Below are 17446 nucleotides of genomic sequence, written 5' to 3' on the forward strand. Positions count from 1 at the left end.
CCTTCTTAGAGCTTCCTTGCCCTCCCAAAGGACAAGGGTCAGTAGGTACCGAGGGGATTTTCATCAATCAATTGTATTTATTAAGCGCTTACTGTGGTTCAGAGCACTGTACAAGGTGCTCAGGAGAGTACAAAACATAGTTGGTAGACACGTATGTATCTGCATAACTATTTAACCCACAAGGCCAGGATGACCTACTTCTTAGCAGTCAGAAACTTCTGTTTCTAGTCCCTAGTCCTGAAGGGAAAACCCCATGTTCCTTTTAAAAACAAGAATGACCAAATGTCATCTGGGGCCCTGCGTATAGTAAACAGCGTCCAAAGCCACCGCTTCCCAAAAGGCCTTGGAGGGAAGGGGAAGTGGTCAGGCCCATTCAAGCTACTTCCCCAATGGAAGAATGCTAAATCACAGGATTTCTACATAAGGAAGGAACTTCAGTGATCATAAAAGGCAGGTGGGCCGAATTACGTTTGAAATCCTTTTCAGCATTCAGCGTCCTCCCTCTTTTTTAGACTCTGAGGCCCATGTGGGAAAGGGACAGTGTCCAACCTGATTAACTCTCTACCTTCAAAGCATTATTAAGATCACATCTTCTCCATGAGGCCTTCCCCAATTAAGCTCCCTTTTCCTCTGTTTGTTCTCCCTTCTGCGTCGTCTATACACCTCCATCTGGGACCTTTGGATGGACATTTGAGATTCGCCCCACCCCTAACCCCACAGCACTTATGTACGTATCTTTGAATTATATATTATAAATAATTTATTCATATGAATGTCTGTCTCCCCCTCTAGACTGCAAGCTCATTATGGTCAGGGAACATGTCTGCTAATTCGGTTGTACTGTACTCTCCCAAGGGCTTATTACAGTGCTCTGCACACAGTGAACACTCATAAATACCTTTGATTGACTCATACCACCTCCATTATACTATCATCATGTTCCTACTGAAAGTCATAGGACTTTTGCCCATCTGGGGTCAGGAGATCAAGGCTTGTCTTCGTTTTCTAGAAGGAAACAGAATATTTTTTCTTGTCTGATGGCTGATTAGAGAAAAAAGTGATTTCAGTGTTACATAGTTATAACTCTTATGTTGTACTCTACCAAATGCTTACAACGGTATACAGTACTTAAGCGCTTAGTACAGTGCTTTGCACACAGTAAGTACTCAATAAATATGACAATGAATGCTCTGCACAGAATAAGTGCTCAATAAATGCGATAGATTTCAGTGGCATATTTCTCTTTTCAAAATCATAGGAGCAATTTAGGAATGAAGTTCTTACTGTAGAAGAAAACTGTGTGTATTTCAGAACCCCAGATCTACTGACCTCCTGCACTACATGCTTCGAACTTCATCCAGAGGGGCAAGTACTAATGGGGAAACTGCCCCAAAGGCTGTTGACCAGTTTCCGGTAACTGGAGGGAGTGGAATTTTCCCTTGTTGTGAAGAAGTTGGGCCATCTACACTTGCCAAATAAACAGAATAACTGTCCCAGCCAAGGGGATGGGCACAACCACTGACACTCCTTTGTCCCAACCAATACAAGGGTCCAATTACTGATGTTTTAGCATCACCGATCTTTAACCAGAAAATATTTCCAAAGCCACTCTCGCCTAGGATAGCCCCGGACTCTGAATCTTCTCCAAGCAGTGACCGTGGGAATTACTCGTAGTGTTCTCACCAGTGGGAGATTTTAGGTGAAATCTCCTGAGCCCAGAGAAGCTGCTTTGTGAGCCTGAAGCAACTGCACAAAACTAGCCCACTCCACCCTCTTTTTCTCAGATCTACTTTTAAGAGCCCTGTCAAAACAGCCCTTCAAACACATTTGATTGGGTTGGGACTCATCACACTGTCACCAACTCACTTTTCATTAGGCTGTTGCTCTCTGTTAGCCTAGCCAAGCAGAAGAACTCAAACACATGCACAAATTAAATCGACATCCAAACTCCACCAATATACAAAGCAATTTAAATGATATTCATTAGAGCGATGACAAGTCCTGATGAGGCTTTCAGGAGCTGAGTCCTTCAGCTTTTGCCGACTCGGTTTCATGGTCACTGAGGCGGAACTGCGGCGACTGTACCTCCAGTTTAGAAAAAAAAGCTAAAAAATGACTCTCCTTCCTGACACACCTACCTCATTCTCCCTCACCCCCCCCCCCACTTCTCTTTTGCTCCTGTTTCCGCGGTCTCTCCGTGACTTTAAAGCTGCACAAACTACATTTACAGAACAATTTCTCTTCAATCCATGTTAAAAAACAGGCCTACTTTTTTTTTTTTGAAAATCCTCCAATTAAAAAGAATTTCATTTTCAAGTAATTTCATTTCACTTGGCTAGAAAGGTCACTAACTCACAATTATGATGGCTATAAATGTGTCCCTGGTATCCTGCTGTGGAAAAAAAAAATGGATGTGATATGTTGAAGCTTAATAAAGAAATATTTTCCATTGTTAATTTATACTAAGGTTAAAGTAAAAGTGCTTCATCCATTTCGCTCTACAGGGAAGCCTAGTGTTCATGGCTCTTGCTGTGATGGGACTCTCAGAACTTGTGCATTTGAGGGGGCAGTGACTGGCAAACAACAAGTTGTCTTCAAGTTTCAGAGCAGGAATGCTCCTCATTGAGTGAATGTGAAGCTGCGGGATTTGCAAATAAACACCCAGCTCCTCATGACTACCTGTTTAAGACAGAGTAGGTTTATACACTGTGTATATTTTGAGAAAGCTTGTGTCTTTATGGCTCTTGAGCTTACCACTAATAATAACCTTCTGCTTCCTCCATGACACTCACTAAACATCTATAAACTCCCAGTTCTCACAGAACTGAAACTCTGGAGCAGACATAGAACCTTGTTACCTCAAAGTGACTTCACAAATGGACAGTGGGACTTTTGTACAAAGACTACGTTAGCCCCAGGGTGGAAGGAAAGCACTTTGGGCCATGCATCAACTCTTGGTGACCATTAGGGTATTATTTAGCAATTTACTGCTCCAGTGCACTGAATGATACCACCCTGGCCACGTGCCTTCCACCCTATGATCCAGCCAAAAAGATTACAGAGCAAGAAGCACTTTTTTGTTGTGGAATGTTTCAGCACACCTTGCATGATCCAGAAGAACAAGGGTTGCTCTGCCTGTGAGATTCTGCCGGGGAGGACATAGTCATTCACGTGTCTGAACTGGATGCTTTCTTAGTTCTCTCCTAAAAGCGTTTTAGGCTGGTCAAACCAAAACGGTACATGCTCTTCAAAACAGAACCTCGGCTGGTTTACGGAAAAGGTTTGTGTAAAATCACTCACCGAAGTGTAATAAATGTGAGTGACCTTTCTCAAAGTGAATACTTGGTTTTAATTACTGCTGTGCACCAAGAGCTGGAAATATGCTTTCCTACTGACTGGTTTTATACACAGTACATTCTGAGAGATACACACACAATTTGTGATTTCATCCCATGGAATCCCCCAAAATGAGAATGATGTTTACCACTCTGTGTTCCATTAAAATGACCTTAGGAGCTTTTTTTTATTTTACCTTACATGAGATAAAGCCACTTACTGGTAGTTTGCAAAAGACAGCAAGCCCCCTTTCTAAATACTTTTTATATGAAGATATGATTAAAAGAGAATTGTCGAGTTATTTCCCTAGGTCAACTGAAGGCCACCAGTATAACCAGGAATTGAATCCCAAGAGATGAACTGGTTTCCTTCAGCCACGCTGGATACATATGCTTACTAAAAATTATCTGGGAAGATAAAGGTTAGTGGTTCTATTCCCCAAATTATACCTAGCCAGTGGAAAGAAAATGGTAATTTTACCATTAGCTGAAAGCCTAGGAGCTACCTTTTTTTTTTTTTAAAGTTAGAGCGTTTATTAAAAGCTGGGCTATGGAGTTCTTGGGATGTGATTGCCTCCTCTATTACAAAGTGCATTATTTTAGCTCTTCTAAATAGTCACTACGATAAACTGCTATGGCATTATTCCAATAAGAAAACTACTTGAACGAATTTGAAAACAAATAATTTGAAAAGTTTGATTTTCTTTTTCCTGGGTAACTTAAACATCTCTCTGGAGACAAGATTTTAATATCAAATTTATTAAATGTAGCCTTGCTACCTATCGGTTCATTTTCCTCTCTCCCACATCGACTTACTTCATTAATGTTCGATTGCAACAGAAATGGAGTTCCCTCCGAAGCTGTACCGACTTTAAAGACCCGCTTTCGTTTTAGATGTTTTCTTACCACCTTTGCACTGCACATTATCTTAGCGTGGCCAGTGTCTTCTGGTGGCAGATAACTGTTTTTGATGTTAAAGAATAATCTGTTTCCTGACTGAAGAGCCAGAGAGCATCCATAAGTAAAAGACAATACCAACACTGAGCACAGCAAGTTTTTGAATAGGGCAAAATGGTCCAGCCCCAAGCCTAGGAAAGCCCCTGGAGAATGAGAATAAGGACCCCCAGTATTTCTCACCCAAAGAAAGTATAATAAAGATGGTGGATTCTCATCCTAATCACCCCCTCCAACTTCCTTGCGAGGTTTCAGTTAATTGTAGAATTCTTGCTACCTAAAACTTAAAAAGATACATCACTGAGATTTTTTTGCTAAATGTTGACTCCAGTGAATAGCTCTCTAAGATCTGGCATATTGATTTCTTGTTGTGAAGTGAACTGTTCAAGCTCCATTTAAGATTTTCATCTTGCATGTAGCCCTGAGCACATCATAGCACCATAAATTAGTTAAATTGCACATTTATCACAAATGTTATTTTAAGATACTGCGTAAATGTGATGGCTGGAAGATATACAGTAGACTGCAACAAGCCACTACTTGGGTGGGGTTAGGTCAGGGTCACCTTTATACACCTGTGATTTAGAGCCATGAGCCTCCTTCCCTTCTCTCCCTCTTCCTCCCTCCCTCCCTTGCTCTTTCTTTCCAGTCTCATTTAAAGCCTCTTCATTTAAATGTTTTGTTCCTTCCCGGAAATCTATATTTATGTCGAAGTTAGAATAATGAGCACAATGGAAAATTAGAAACTTAAAATGTAATTTGGAGCTTGCATTTTTATCTCCACATCTATCCGCCAGGGAAAATGTGCCAACTCATCCAGGTTGGTAGATGGGTGCCCCACGAATATACATATTATGATGTGGAGGGGAGAATGTTAACCAACCACTGGTTCTCCAAGTTCTTCTTAATGTGTAAATCGCACCTGGGTTTCAGCTTGAAATGACAACCTAAATGATCAGATGGAAACCACAGGCAGACTTTCGTTCCCTTAGAGCGGACGGGGCTGGAATTTATGTGTTAGTCTCAACTAGCCCTCCACTCGGGGGCTTTCCCCATTTCTTCAAATGTGAGATTCGCTTGCTGATCACCTCCACTAGTTTGGGAAATGCCTATCTAAGTTCACAACCTGTTCTTCAGTCCTTGTGATTTTGTTCTTTCACTCCTGTTACGTTTATCCCCCACCCGGGGTTCACATGCCTGTGCCACAATTTCAGCTTGGAAAAATAAAAATTCAGAGAGAAAGCATGTTCAATTTTCTCCGAAATCGGAAAGGAGGAGGTACACAGCAGTCAGCTGCACAAATCCCCATCTCTTCATAAGCCAAATGGGCTGCCTTTAAGATGTAAGTGTTGTCAGTTTAATCTGTTAAACTCAGGACTTCAGATTCTAATAAACGATGCTATATTTGATCTGTGAAAACTTCAAGAGTGGAAATCTGGGCTCCTTGGAGGCACAGATCCCAGCTGCACCGGAGAGTAACAGCATCTTCACAGAGGCGAGAAAAAATGGGCAAGTCCACTATCCAGCCATAGAACCTGTCCCTGAAAGATGGGATTACTTTCTGGAGGTGACTGTCCAATCCTGCTGGACTTCTGGGGGAGAAGAAATAGGCAAAGGGGAAAGGCATGGGAGAGAGGGGAGACTGATGTCCATTTTGCTCCAAACACAATCAGGGAGGCCACTACCCTCATTAAGGGAGGCCACTACCCTCGTTCACCAAAATGGAGAGCCTCTTTTCGGGAATCAACAGTGAAAGTGAGGGAACCACGTTTGCTCACTAATGTTAAACTAATAGGACTGTGTGCCCAAGATCAGTTTTAAACTCCAGTAAGGTGCTGTTCAGAATTTTTGAATTGTAAACACTTTTTAGACATACATAACTGGATAAAAAGGGGTGGGAGGGGAGAGAAAAGAGAATGAGGCTGAACATTTTTCAAAAGGGTCTTAATTTAACCCTTTCAATTAAAAGTGTACCTTTTTGAACAGCCAAGAGTTACTATATTAGCCGGAGGAAATAAATTCCCTTTTGTATGTAATATCAGATTTCATGGTATAAAGGCATTTCTAGCCTATAACTCTGCCTAACCTGGAAAAGTAGTACTTTATAGAGAGTAATAAAGGTATTTTACAGATTTAAATTATGTTTTCAGTGTTTTGATGGTATGATTTGCTCGAGCTAATAAAAGCTTGTCCATTATCATATAAATGCTGCTTTTTTTTTTCTTTTGCATGCAAATTCATTTTCCCTTCCTCTTCCCATCCATTTTTGATTGGGTACTCAGGCAGATGGGGGCTAAAGTGGAGAAGCTTTGAAAGCAGAAAGTTTCAGGTACTCAAACTAGGCTGTCTATTCCTGGTAAATGGAAAATCAGGAGTTGATGGGGGAAAAGAATCCCATTCCCCAAAATGTACTGTGCCTGTGTGCTGGAATATCCTATCACTACGGAATCTCCAGCCATTTGCAGTTCTGATTCACTGCATCCTAGAGGGGGATGTTTAAGCATCAAGGTCTGAACTGGGCTGCAATCTCGTACTCAGCAAAACTACCGGCTTGGAATCCCAGTGGCTTAGAGAGTCTCTTCTTTGGAGTAACACTCACCTGATGTTGAGAGAGGAGCTGGAGCATCCATTTATCTCTTTTTTTTTTTCTGGGGGAAATTCTGTTAATGCAGCCTTTGAATAAGTGCTATCTTGCTCTTTAAATGCCAAAGTTCACTAAAACTCCGGTGATTTATGTACAGCTTTTGACTGCCAGCACCTGGCAGACACAGAAACCTACTCAAGCTTCAGTCATAAACAGATAGCATACAATTTAATTTTAATGTGCTCGTTAGTCGTAGCACATTTCAGACATAATTGTGAACGCAACACAAAATTATAGCAAAAAGACAATTTTAATGCTGCAGTAGAAAAAAAGGTTATATGAAGAGTCATATAATGGTGCTTCATTGTCAACAACAAAACAGGGCACAGAGTGCGTTACAGAGTCTGTGCTGTTTACATGCCAATATTTTATACATAGATTCTCATATGGTGTCAGCTGTCAGTTACTTCTGCAAATTAACTGCCAAAAATGGAGACGAACAGAATCACTTAGTGTGCTGGTAACCACGGGTTACCTTTCATATGCCTAAAGATAAAGCTGCAGTATGGAATCTTGGGAGAATAATTAGGCAGAACAAAACAGAAAGTTACCAATTGAAATAAAAAGGCATTCTACAATATGAAATAACAACCAAGAGCGCTTATAAATAAGTAAAAGAGGTTGTATCACAGAATGCCTCATAACTTTTAAGCAAAGTATTACAGTACAAACATTTTAAAGGCTTTATCAATGTTTAGGAAATACAGTACAAGTTTTTTTTTTCCTTTTCAAATAGACTTAACCCTTTGAGCACTGAGTTTATTTTGATTTTTTTATTTCTAATAAATACTTTGAAAAAGCATATTGTGCAAAGTAGTTAGGATGGGCACCAGGGAGGCAGTCCGTGGCTTCTGTTAGACAGACTGTTTGAAACAAATGATAATGTGCTGCTAATAAATATGTATAATTTAAACATGAACCTCTATCAATATAGATGTACTGTATAGCAAAACAATCATACTTTGCTTTAAGAATAATGTTTCTGAATACTTTATAAATGATATCTGTGGTATCCTTTGCATAATTTACAAGGTTTGAATGTAAAAAAAAAACCAGACCTAAAAAAATGAAATATACACTATACATAGGCACGGCTTATGCCTGGAGCATAGCAGGTACATAAAACACTGTTGCTATAAATGCAGAAGGAACAAAAAGTTCATTTAACCACAATCACATTTTTCATAAGAGTCTGAAATCTATACAATATATACATCTATGTTTCAATGTGAAAATAATATTCTTTTAAATTTCAAGGTATGTTATACCCCTGTAGACCTGCATAAATGGAGGTTCATATCATTAATTAGAACTAAACTGGTTAGGATTTAAAAAAAAAAAATCCAGAGTTCCATACACTTTTTTTTTAACCAAATTAATGCAAAAGTGCTTCAAAGTACTCAGAGGGCTAAAGATTAAAGGGTGAGAAGTCCCAGCACACTTGGGCCCCTTGGAGAAAGTGCACCAGATTTAGTTATAAATGCTTAATTAAACTGTCTGTTAATGCATGCAGCTTGATGCATCGGAGGGATGCCCACAACTAAATCCAATTTACACAAAGTTCCAAACACTTACCACTGCATTTTAACCTTCATATTTTACCAGTAACAACAGCTGATTATGCACCTCTATTAAACACTGTACAGTTATACAAAACAGTTCAGCCCAGAGTGATTCTCTGCAGTTAAAATAAGGACATGTGCCAAGAACTAAACAGTAGCTTTAAGGCGTCTCTGACAGTTTTCCTCAAAGCAAATTACAGTTATTTTAATCAAAAGCAAACGCTACTGCTTCTCTAACTCTGAAACATACAGGAGGTGGTCCTCTGGCGATTTTCCGTGTGTTTTGCTAAGATGAAGCTTAACAGCATGCTTGCTCGCAAAGGTCCGATTGCACAGTTTACATTGGTAGGATGTTCCCAGCTCTTCCTCCGGAGATGATGTCACCAGTTTTTCTGAGGGCGACTTGGTTTGTGCTATCTGGTTGTTAATCTGTTCGTTGGACAATTTGGACAAGTCTCTTAACCTGAAACCTAGATGGGACTCGAGGTGACTGATGTACGTAGAAGGAGTCCGGATCTGAGAAGCACAGTCGTTACAAAAGAACACCGGGTGCCCGGTGTCCAGGTTTTTGAGGAACTTTGTTCCCCCTGTCCTTCGAAGCTGGTATTTCACGTTGGCCAGCCAGTGGCTGATGGTGGTCATCGAGAGTCCGGTGAACCTGGAGATATGCATCCGTTCCTGGGGGCTCAGGTCCGACATGATGTACTTCCCATCCGACGTCTGCCGGAGGCTGGCCGCAAACTGGGCCTGCAAGATGAGCAAGTGCTGAGGGTTCCAGTTGGACTGACGGCCCTTCCTCTTCTGGGCCGGCGTCGTCTCCTCCGGTTCCTCTATCGTGGTACCGTCAATGTCGGACTTCTCGGAGATGCTAGAGGGCGTGGAGGATTTCGACGTGTGACTCTCCGTCAGGTTCTTCAGCATGTCGGAAATGTCCGACAGGGCATTCTCGCGCAGCGGCGAGTTGGACATGAACGACACGACCGCGGAGGTCTTGGCCGTCGTCACCGCGGAGGAAGAGGAGGCGGGAGACGTCGTGGTGGGCGACAGGAGCACTGAACCCAGCGAGCAGTTCTTGTCACTCTTCCCTTTCGTCAAGTCGATGGGCTGGTCATTGTTGACGTGGTAGAAGTAGCGGTCCAGGGGGTCGGCCTTCTTGGCCTGCAGGGGCGGGGTGGCCACCGCGGCCTTCTCTGCCAGGCTGTTGCTCATTTTGAAAAGCATGCTCATGGGGTCCAGGGCGGGCAGGGAGGGCTTGGCCGCCTTGCCCAGGTGGATGTTCATGACCGACTGGAGGGCGCTCAGCGGGTTCACAAAAGGCTGCTCGGGCGGGTGGTCCGTGATGATGGCCGTGCTGCTGCTGCTGCTCAGGCCGCCCGCCATCGGCTTGGCCGGCTCTTTGCCGTTCTCCACTGGCTCCCCCGGGGGGCTCTCCTTGCAGCCATCCCTCTGGGGGCCGGGGCTGTTCTGCTGACTCTTGCCCCCGCCCTCACTGGACGCCTCCATCTTGATGGGTTCACTCACCTCGCTGCTGCAAGGGGAAGGCGTGGCCCGCTTCAGTGGCGAGAGCTTCCCTTCGGGCTCCTTCATCTTCTCTTCCACCTTGGCTACTTTCTCGGTGACCTTCTTGACCAACTCTTCCATGGCGTGAAAGTTGGTCTTGGGCATCGGAGACGTTTGGCTGCTGGGGGGCGACACTAAGGTCTGGTTCTTGGTTGGGGACACGATCTCGGCATTGCCGAACATGGGTTTTAAGGGTGTGCTCTTCCCCGCTGAGCCCAGAGACAGCTTCATCATGTTTGGGAGCTGGTAGGCAGCGTGAATACTCGGGTAGCCCCCCCAGCTCGGGGTGCCATTCTGGGCTTTGTTGATAGCCGAAGTGACTGTGTTTTCTAGCGACTTTAAGATGTCTAACCCTCCCTTGGGACTCTCTTCTAGGTCATTTTCTGTCAGATAATGGTACTTAGAGGAGATGTCATATTTCTCCTCCTCGTCGCCCGGCTTCTCCTTGTCTTTAGCCTTCTCGTCCGTGGCCCCCCTCTCCTTCTCCACCTCCTTCTTGACCTCCACGTTCAGCTTCGGCGAAACGCTAGCGGGTGTGTTGGAGGGGGACGTGAAGGTCGTGGCCGCCAGCGGCACGGACTGGACCTTCTCGTCCAGCAGCGCCGTGATGGTGGGCGTGACGGGGGCCTCGATGATGGGCTTTCCCTTCTTCATGGCAGAGTTGGTGACCTTGATAAAATGGCCAGTGACCATCATGTGGGCCGTGAGCTCCTGCAGGGTGTCGTGGGAGCTCCCGCACTCCATGCACTTGAGGATCTGGGATTTCCGGGCCTCGAAGTGCCAGGCGTAGCTGGCCCCGTTCTGGTGGCCGTAGCGGTTATTTGGTGTGATGTAGGGGTTGGAGTTCTTTTGGAGCACGTCATTCGACTCGGACATCGTGCCTTTGGGGGTGCCGCCGGTGGAGTCGGGGGAGCTGGGGAGCTCCAGTTCCAGTGATGCTTTCTTCCTGGTGGCAGGGATGATTTTCGTGGCAACGGGAGTGACGGGTTCCTTCAGAGGCACTTTTTGGTAGTGTTTTGTTTTGATCATGTGAACACTCAAGTCCTGCAGGGACTCAAATGAATGCCCACAGTACATGCACTTTAATACTTTCTGAGCGTCTTCCTTGCCTTCCATTTCCAGCAGAGACCGCTTCCGGGGCTTCGACCACCTTTTTGGGTTATTGTTATCGGTTTCGTGGTTGTCGTCTCGGTAGTGTCCTGTCTCGTTCATGTGCACCGTCAATTCTACTAAAGTATCGTAGGCCGCACTGCAGTCTTTACAGCGGAACTTACTGGCTCCGGTGAAGATGGAGCCGTAAAGCTTACTGCTCTGCCTGTAGAGCTGAACCGTGCTAAAAAGACTGGGTTCGGGGAGGATCCGGGTCTGAGACACTTGCTGAAGCGTCTTTGCCATGGCGCTCTGGTGCCAGTCAAAGCTCCCGCTCCCACAACTGCTGCTGCTGCTGCTGCTACTGCTGCTGCTGCCGTTGTTCTTCTCCGACGTGGCCTGGTGCAGGTTCAGGTTCAGGTTGGACCAGTACGAGTTGGAGAGGAAATTGTTATAGACGGCTTTCATCTGTTCTAAGCTATCAGAAACGGCTGAGTCCTCCAGCGGGATCGTAACCTCTTTGCTCTCCTCCTCATTTTTGATGGAGCCGCTCTCAAAGTCGGCCATCCGGTCACTGGTCTCGCTGATGTGAGACTCGCTGTCCATTTCGTGACTGGAAAACTCAGCGGCAGGAGAGTTCTGGGAGCTCTGGCAGTTCTTACTGTAGTCTTTTTCCGGACACACGTACTTCGCCGAGGGCTCCCCATCAGCCGCACCCTCCTCGGGGTCCATGTCTTCGTCCACCAAGGCTGCGGCTTTCAGTTCGTCGGAAACGTAGGCTACGGAAGACGGGAAGGAAACCAGGGAATGGAAAAAAAGAAAAGGAGAAAGAGAGAGAGAGAGAGAGAGAGAGAGAGAGACATGAGCATTAGTGACTGCTGACCTTGCTTACTATACTTTACCCTCCACCCCAGTGACAGAGCAGAGCAGCCAGAGTGGAGAACGTATTTATAAAATGAAACAGTTAAAATGGTGTTTCTTCAGAGGAAAAAAAAAATCTGCTCTTCAAACATAATTTGCCACCTTATTCTTCTCAAGGGGCAACAGCTTGAAATTAAAACTAAATTTGAAATTAATGAAGCACATTCTGGAGGTGGCATTCATTTCTAAAGTAATAAATTACTTGTATCAACCTCAGAGACAGCAGTTCCTGTCTGTCAATTAATATGTCTTATGCTTCTCCTACCCCTAATGCATTTCTTAACAGACAGATTCACAATTTAAATTAAGCAAGCATTTTTTACTCATTACATTTTTAGACTCAATCTTTAATAAATATAAAGTACAAAAACATCAATAAAATTTTCACGAAGTACAAAAAGTACATCAATTACAGTAAATTAAAAACAAGATTTTTCCTTTTTATTTTTTTTTACCCCTTCCTGGAAAAGCAGGTGACATGAAAGCTCATAATAACTTTCTAACAGAAATTTGAGCAGAGTTGTTTAAGTGTGTAACCGAAGAACCCGTACAATGGAACCTACTCGCCTTCTCACCGGCAAAAAAGCCAAGTGGAATGATGTCAGGAGCAAGATGAAGAAAATTGGTATGCTGCACTCATTCTTCCTGAATAAATATATACAAGACCTTCCAGTGGACCTTACAAATGTCAAAGTGTTTGCTCTTTAGACTACTTTGTCAATATTTACTCAGCATAAGCTACACAGGCACCCAACAGGGACCCTGTCTTTTTAAAGTAATGCAACTGGTGATGTAAATCTAACATACTCTTTCTGAACAGGATAGCCGGTTCTGTGTTAGTTTTCCTTAGCTGTAGGCTGCACAAATTTCACCTATCAGACATTCATTTATAGGAGAAAGTGTCCAAAGATATTTTTTCAGGGACCACACTGATTGAGCAAACGGAGGCTCCCCCCACACATACTTGGTGATGGATTGGGATTATCCTTAAGAAGCAAGATTTGAATATGAATGCAGCCATCTAGATGAACCTTGAAAACAGCCACTCACTCTGCAGAGAAATCACTTATGCTAAATGAGTAGTGGGGGTACTTAACTGCCTGGGGAACCTCATGAGGGAAGAAATAGGCAAGTAAAGCATTTGGGGTGGGCTGGTAAAATGGGCAATGTACTTGCAAGGTTCTTTTAGAAAACTGGCACTCCAGAAGAGGAAAAAAATTTAGACTGTGGGATTACAAGCTATAAATTAGCAAAAATTTTAAAAAATGAAATTTTTCAAGCATCTGTTATGGGCAAAGCATTGTACTATGTAAGCACCTTGTGGGCAAGGAATGTGCTTCCCAACTCTGTTGCATTGTACTCTCCCGAGCACTCCTCAAGTGCTCAATAAATGCAATCGATTGATTGTACTAAGTGCTTGGGAGAGTACAATTGAGTAACAGACACAAAACCTGTCCTGCACACAGGAAGAGATTTCTATAAAAGCAATTCCACCTCTGGAATCCATAAGATGGTTCACCAATTAAAATTTTTGCTGAAAATGTTAACCCACTTTCTCTCCTGGCTTTCACCGCCCTTGACTTTTTTGCCTCATTCGCCCTCCATTAAAAAGACATCTTGGCATAATCTGAGAACAACTCGTACTGTCTCGTCAGAGTTTTTCCATCAAGTCAATGTTCTTAAAATGACCCTGGATCACATATTATTTTACCTGGGATTGTAGGGAGAGAGGGATTTGCAAAGAAGTAGGGAACAGGAGGAAGGCATGAGACCCAACGGTGCCTCGACGTATCCGTTCAGGGTAAGACCAAAGACATTTTGAAAGTATCTTTTGCGCCACAAAATGGCTTCGATATTACCAAAAGTTAGGGGACCAGGGATCTGGAAGGAATTCTATCCAGGTCGTCTTGTTAATGCTAAATGATGAAATTCACATTTGTGGAAAAAATGAAAGGTCAAGAAAGTGTACCTTCTCTATGGCCAATGGAAATTAATATAAAGGGGAAACTGCCTGCAAAAAAACAAGTCTTTACAGAGTCTCTCAAATTTAGAAGATTACACGAATTAAAAATACACTGAAAAACCCAATACTCTCCTGTTCCTATCCTTGAAATAGCTATGCTTCATAGCAACTTCTGGAAATCTGCTGTAACAGACCCCCCATACCTGCTCTTCAAATAGTTAAGGCAGAATCAGTATGAAGCCAACAGAAGCCACACAATTCTATAATTGGAATACCTATAGTTTGGTCTAGATCACACTCACACACAACGTTCCTCTCATTTAATCCTCAACAAAACAGAATTAGAACAGGGTGGGCTGAGTTTTAGCAGTATGAAATCCAGCATTTGGAAGAAAAGCTCAACACATTGGATGCTTCTATTAATTGTTTTTCATTTAAATACTGTCTCAGTGTGTGGGATAATGACTGTGTATGACCTGATTATCGTAGACATACTCCAGCACTTAGCACAGTGTTTGGCATATGGTAAGCACTTAATACTATTACCCTTAAAAATGACAAATGATTGCCAACTCCTTCACCACAGTCGAGGGTTTGTGTAACTAATCTTGTCTTTTACAAGCCTACCATCAAACCCCTTTCCATGCCATTCGACTCCCCACGAGCTTAGATCCTCTATTTTTTAGTGATCCCGCATCGTTGGCTTTTTATTATTTACCCCAAGTCACACTTGATCCCAACTTTAAATGGAATTAACTATCCATGATAGATAAGAGTGCAGCAAGGACCCAGTAGCAGGAGAATTGGAAAATAATGGCTGACACAAGCAATGGACTATCAATGATCAGTAAATGAAGAACAATTCAAAGCTCAAAGTGGCGTGAATTTTTAAAAATGAAAAATCCAACCCGCCCTCCCCCACCCCACTAAGGGAGTAAATGAGACATGCAATGTTGCAAGAAAAGCTCTGCCAAACATTTGTAATGTGTGCTTCGAGGTTTCCTGAAACCAGCTCCATTTCAGCAAACATTCACTGAGTTTAGCAAAACGTAATGAGGTGAGTTATTTCTCCCACACTAGCTTGTGGAAGGTTACAGGAAGATTCAAATGAAGGCCAAATCTTACATTTTCATAGGAGTCTTGGAGGAAGAAGGCACTGTTTATAAAGTCTCTATTCCTTGTTTTTTGTTTCAGTATTACCACAGCCAAAGTCAAATGGACAAAGAAATAACTGACAACTATTTCATCAAAATGGAGGGTTTGCATAAAAACCATGATGTTTTACAAAACTTATTATCAAACGCTTTTCCCTGCTATCTGACTCTCCACAAGCTCTGCAGTGGTATCTTCAGTCCAAAGAACAACTCAAGGAATCAGTCTTGATTCCAGTGATAAAAGTTTATGAAGGATCCATCCCCTTCTTTCTTGCTTCAAACTCTGGCTGGAAAAAGTCAGGGAAGGGTATCAGGGGAGCATTAGCGCCATTTTGCCAGAAATGCACGTCCTTGCCCATTTTCGGCTTTCTTTAACCCAGGAATCAATCAGTGATCCTTACTGGAGTGCTTACCGTGTGCAGAGCACTGTACTAAGCATTTGGGAAACTACGACAGAGTTGGTAGGCATGATCCCTGCCCACAAGGAGTTTGCATTCTACAGAAAGCATCTGCATCTATTTCCCTGGAGAAAAATTTGAGTGCCTGTGATGGGGTCAGCTTCGTGGCTCAGTGGAAAGAGCATGGGCTCGGGAGTCAGAGCTCATGGGTTCAAATCCAAGCCAAGTTCAGCAGTCTTAGCCATAAGCATTTAGTGAGAACCACAAGAGTACAGAGCTTATGCTTCGATTTAGTCCTTTAAGCCAAAACCCTAGTCCTGAGGATTGGAAAGGAACTAACACTGTATTTCTGGAGGCTACCACATTGCCGAGAGCACCTTCACTCTAAGCGTGGCATAGCCTAGCTGAGTCCCAAACTAAAGTTTTCCACCTTAAATAATGCATTAGCACGGCTTTTAATAAGTAAAGTTTGCACCTTTACTGCAAGACCCAGTGGAAGAAGCAGCTGGGCTGCGAGAGAGAAAACTCCCATTCAAAATAAATCAACAGCTGCAAAAATATGCAAAAGAAAGAGGAACGAGAAAAGACGAGCAAGTAGGAATTGATTGGGGTGGCATTTATTTCATTTATCCCAACTTGCTCAATTGTTCAAGTCCTTCTCGAAGTAGTGGGGCCTCCACTGAAGTGCCGATATTTGCTTCATTCTGTAGAAGTCCTGGTTTCGATATGTTTATTTCCCAAAATGAAAAATAAATGCTTGAGACAGCAGGATGGCAAAAGAACTCTTTAATGCTTTATATTCATCGTCTAAGAATGCACTTGAAGATGGCTGGATAAGCGAAGAAATTGGGAGAGAGCAGACATGAAAAATGATTTCTTCAACCATTTTCCATGAAAAAAACTCCTAAAACTTTCAATCTGCTGAGTTCAACCCTCCTTCAAAACTTTCCCCAAATCCTCCATCTTAAAAGTCAAATAAGTAAAACTAAACCCAAAGAGAGGGAGGTAGATGCAAATGATATGCTGCCTTAGAAGTCAACTCTTCTGAGGCAAAGCTCTACCTTCTCAATAGCTCTTAGTCCACCCAAAACACAAAATATTAGCTCAGTCAACTTTCAAATTCAGGTCTTCCGTGGGGAGTTGGTGACTTCCTTGGGGAACCTGACACAAATGACCGCATGACTGTCACCATCCAGTGGCAAATTCCAGGAAATGAATTCTGGGAAACAACCGCTACGGAAAAGCGAGGACTCTTAGAGGACGAAGAAACAAACCTTACACTCTACCTAGAAAGACTTGTAAGCCCATCGTGAACAGAGGAAGTGCCTCCCAACCGTTGTATTGTACTCTCCCAAGTGGTTAGTACAGTGCTCTGCACACGATAAATTCTCAATAAATACCACTGATGGTGATGACAGGGATTGAGAAAAGACGATTCCTTTATTAATATTTATTATAATCAACTTACTTGGGCCAGTAGGAAAAAACAAAAATTAACACATTTCACATAAACACATAATGGTAAACCGGGATATCATGAATCAATTGCAGTACAAATGGGAATTACCTTTGTAACAGAGTTATGGATCCTTTCTGCACTAGTGAAAATTGCCAAAGTTATCATGACTGAAAACGATGTATCTATAATATTAGGATGTATATGTTTATAAGTGGGTATGAGGGTATATGTGAGTGCGAGAGAGAGGGAGAGAACACCACCATTCCTGACTTCAAAAGTCAACTTAAAAAATCAACTAGAATGTTCATTTTAGCCATTGCAGTTGTAAGTAGCTCAGTGACAGAACACAGCAATTACAACCCTCATTTTCCATTCTCCCAAAACTTCCTGAAAAGTGTTTTGCTAGC

At 43.0% G+C, this 17446-nt stretch overlaps 1 protein-coding gene across 3 annotated transcripts in view; it reads right to left on the reverse strand.

The window, feature by feature from the left end:
* Positions 1-7164: 7164 nt before the first annotated feature.
* Positions 7165-17446, reverse strand: part of TSHZ3 (teashirt zinc finger homeobox 3) — a 75644-nt gene continuing 65362 nt past the window's right edge. For all 3 annotated transcript variants that reach the window (XM_029075054.2, XM_029075051.2, XM_029075052.1), the window contains exon 3: positions 7165-11923. In XM_029075054.2, coding sequence (XP_028930887.1) covers positions 8718-11923 — 3206 coding nt within the window. In that variant the 3' untranslated portion in view covers positions 7165-8717. The remainder of the gene's footprint in view (positions 11924-17446) is intronic.

Source organism: Ornithorhynchus anatinus, chromosome 11, assembly GCF_004115215.2.
Source record: "Ornithorhynchus anatinus isolate Pmale09 chromosome 11, mOrnAna1.pri.v4, whole genome shotgun sequence".
Taxonomy (NCBI): Eukaryota; Metazoa; Chordata; class Mammalia; order Monotremata; family Ornithorhynchidae; genus Ornithorhynchus; species Ornithorhynchus anatinus.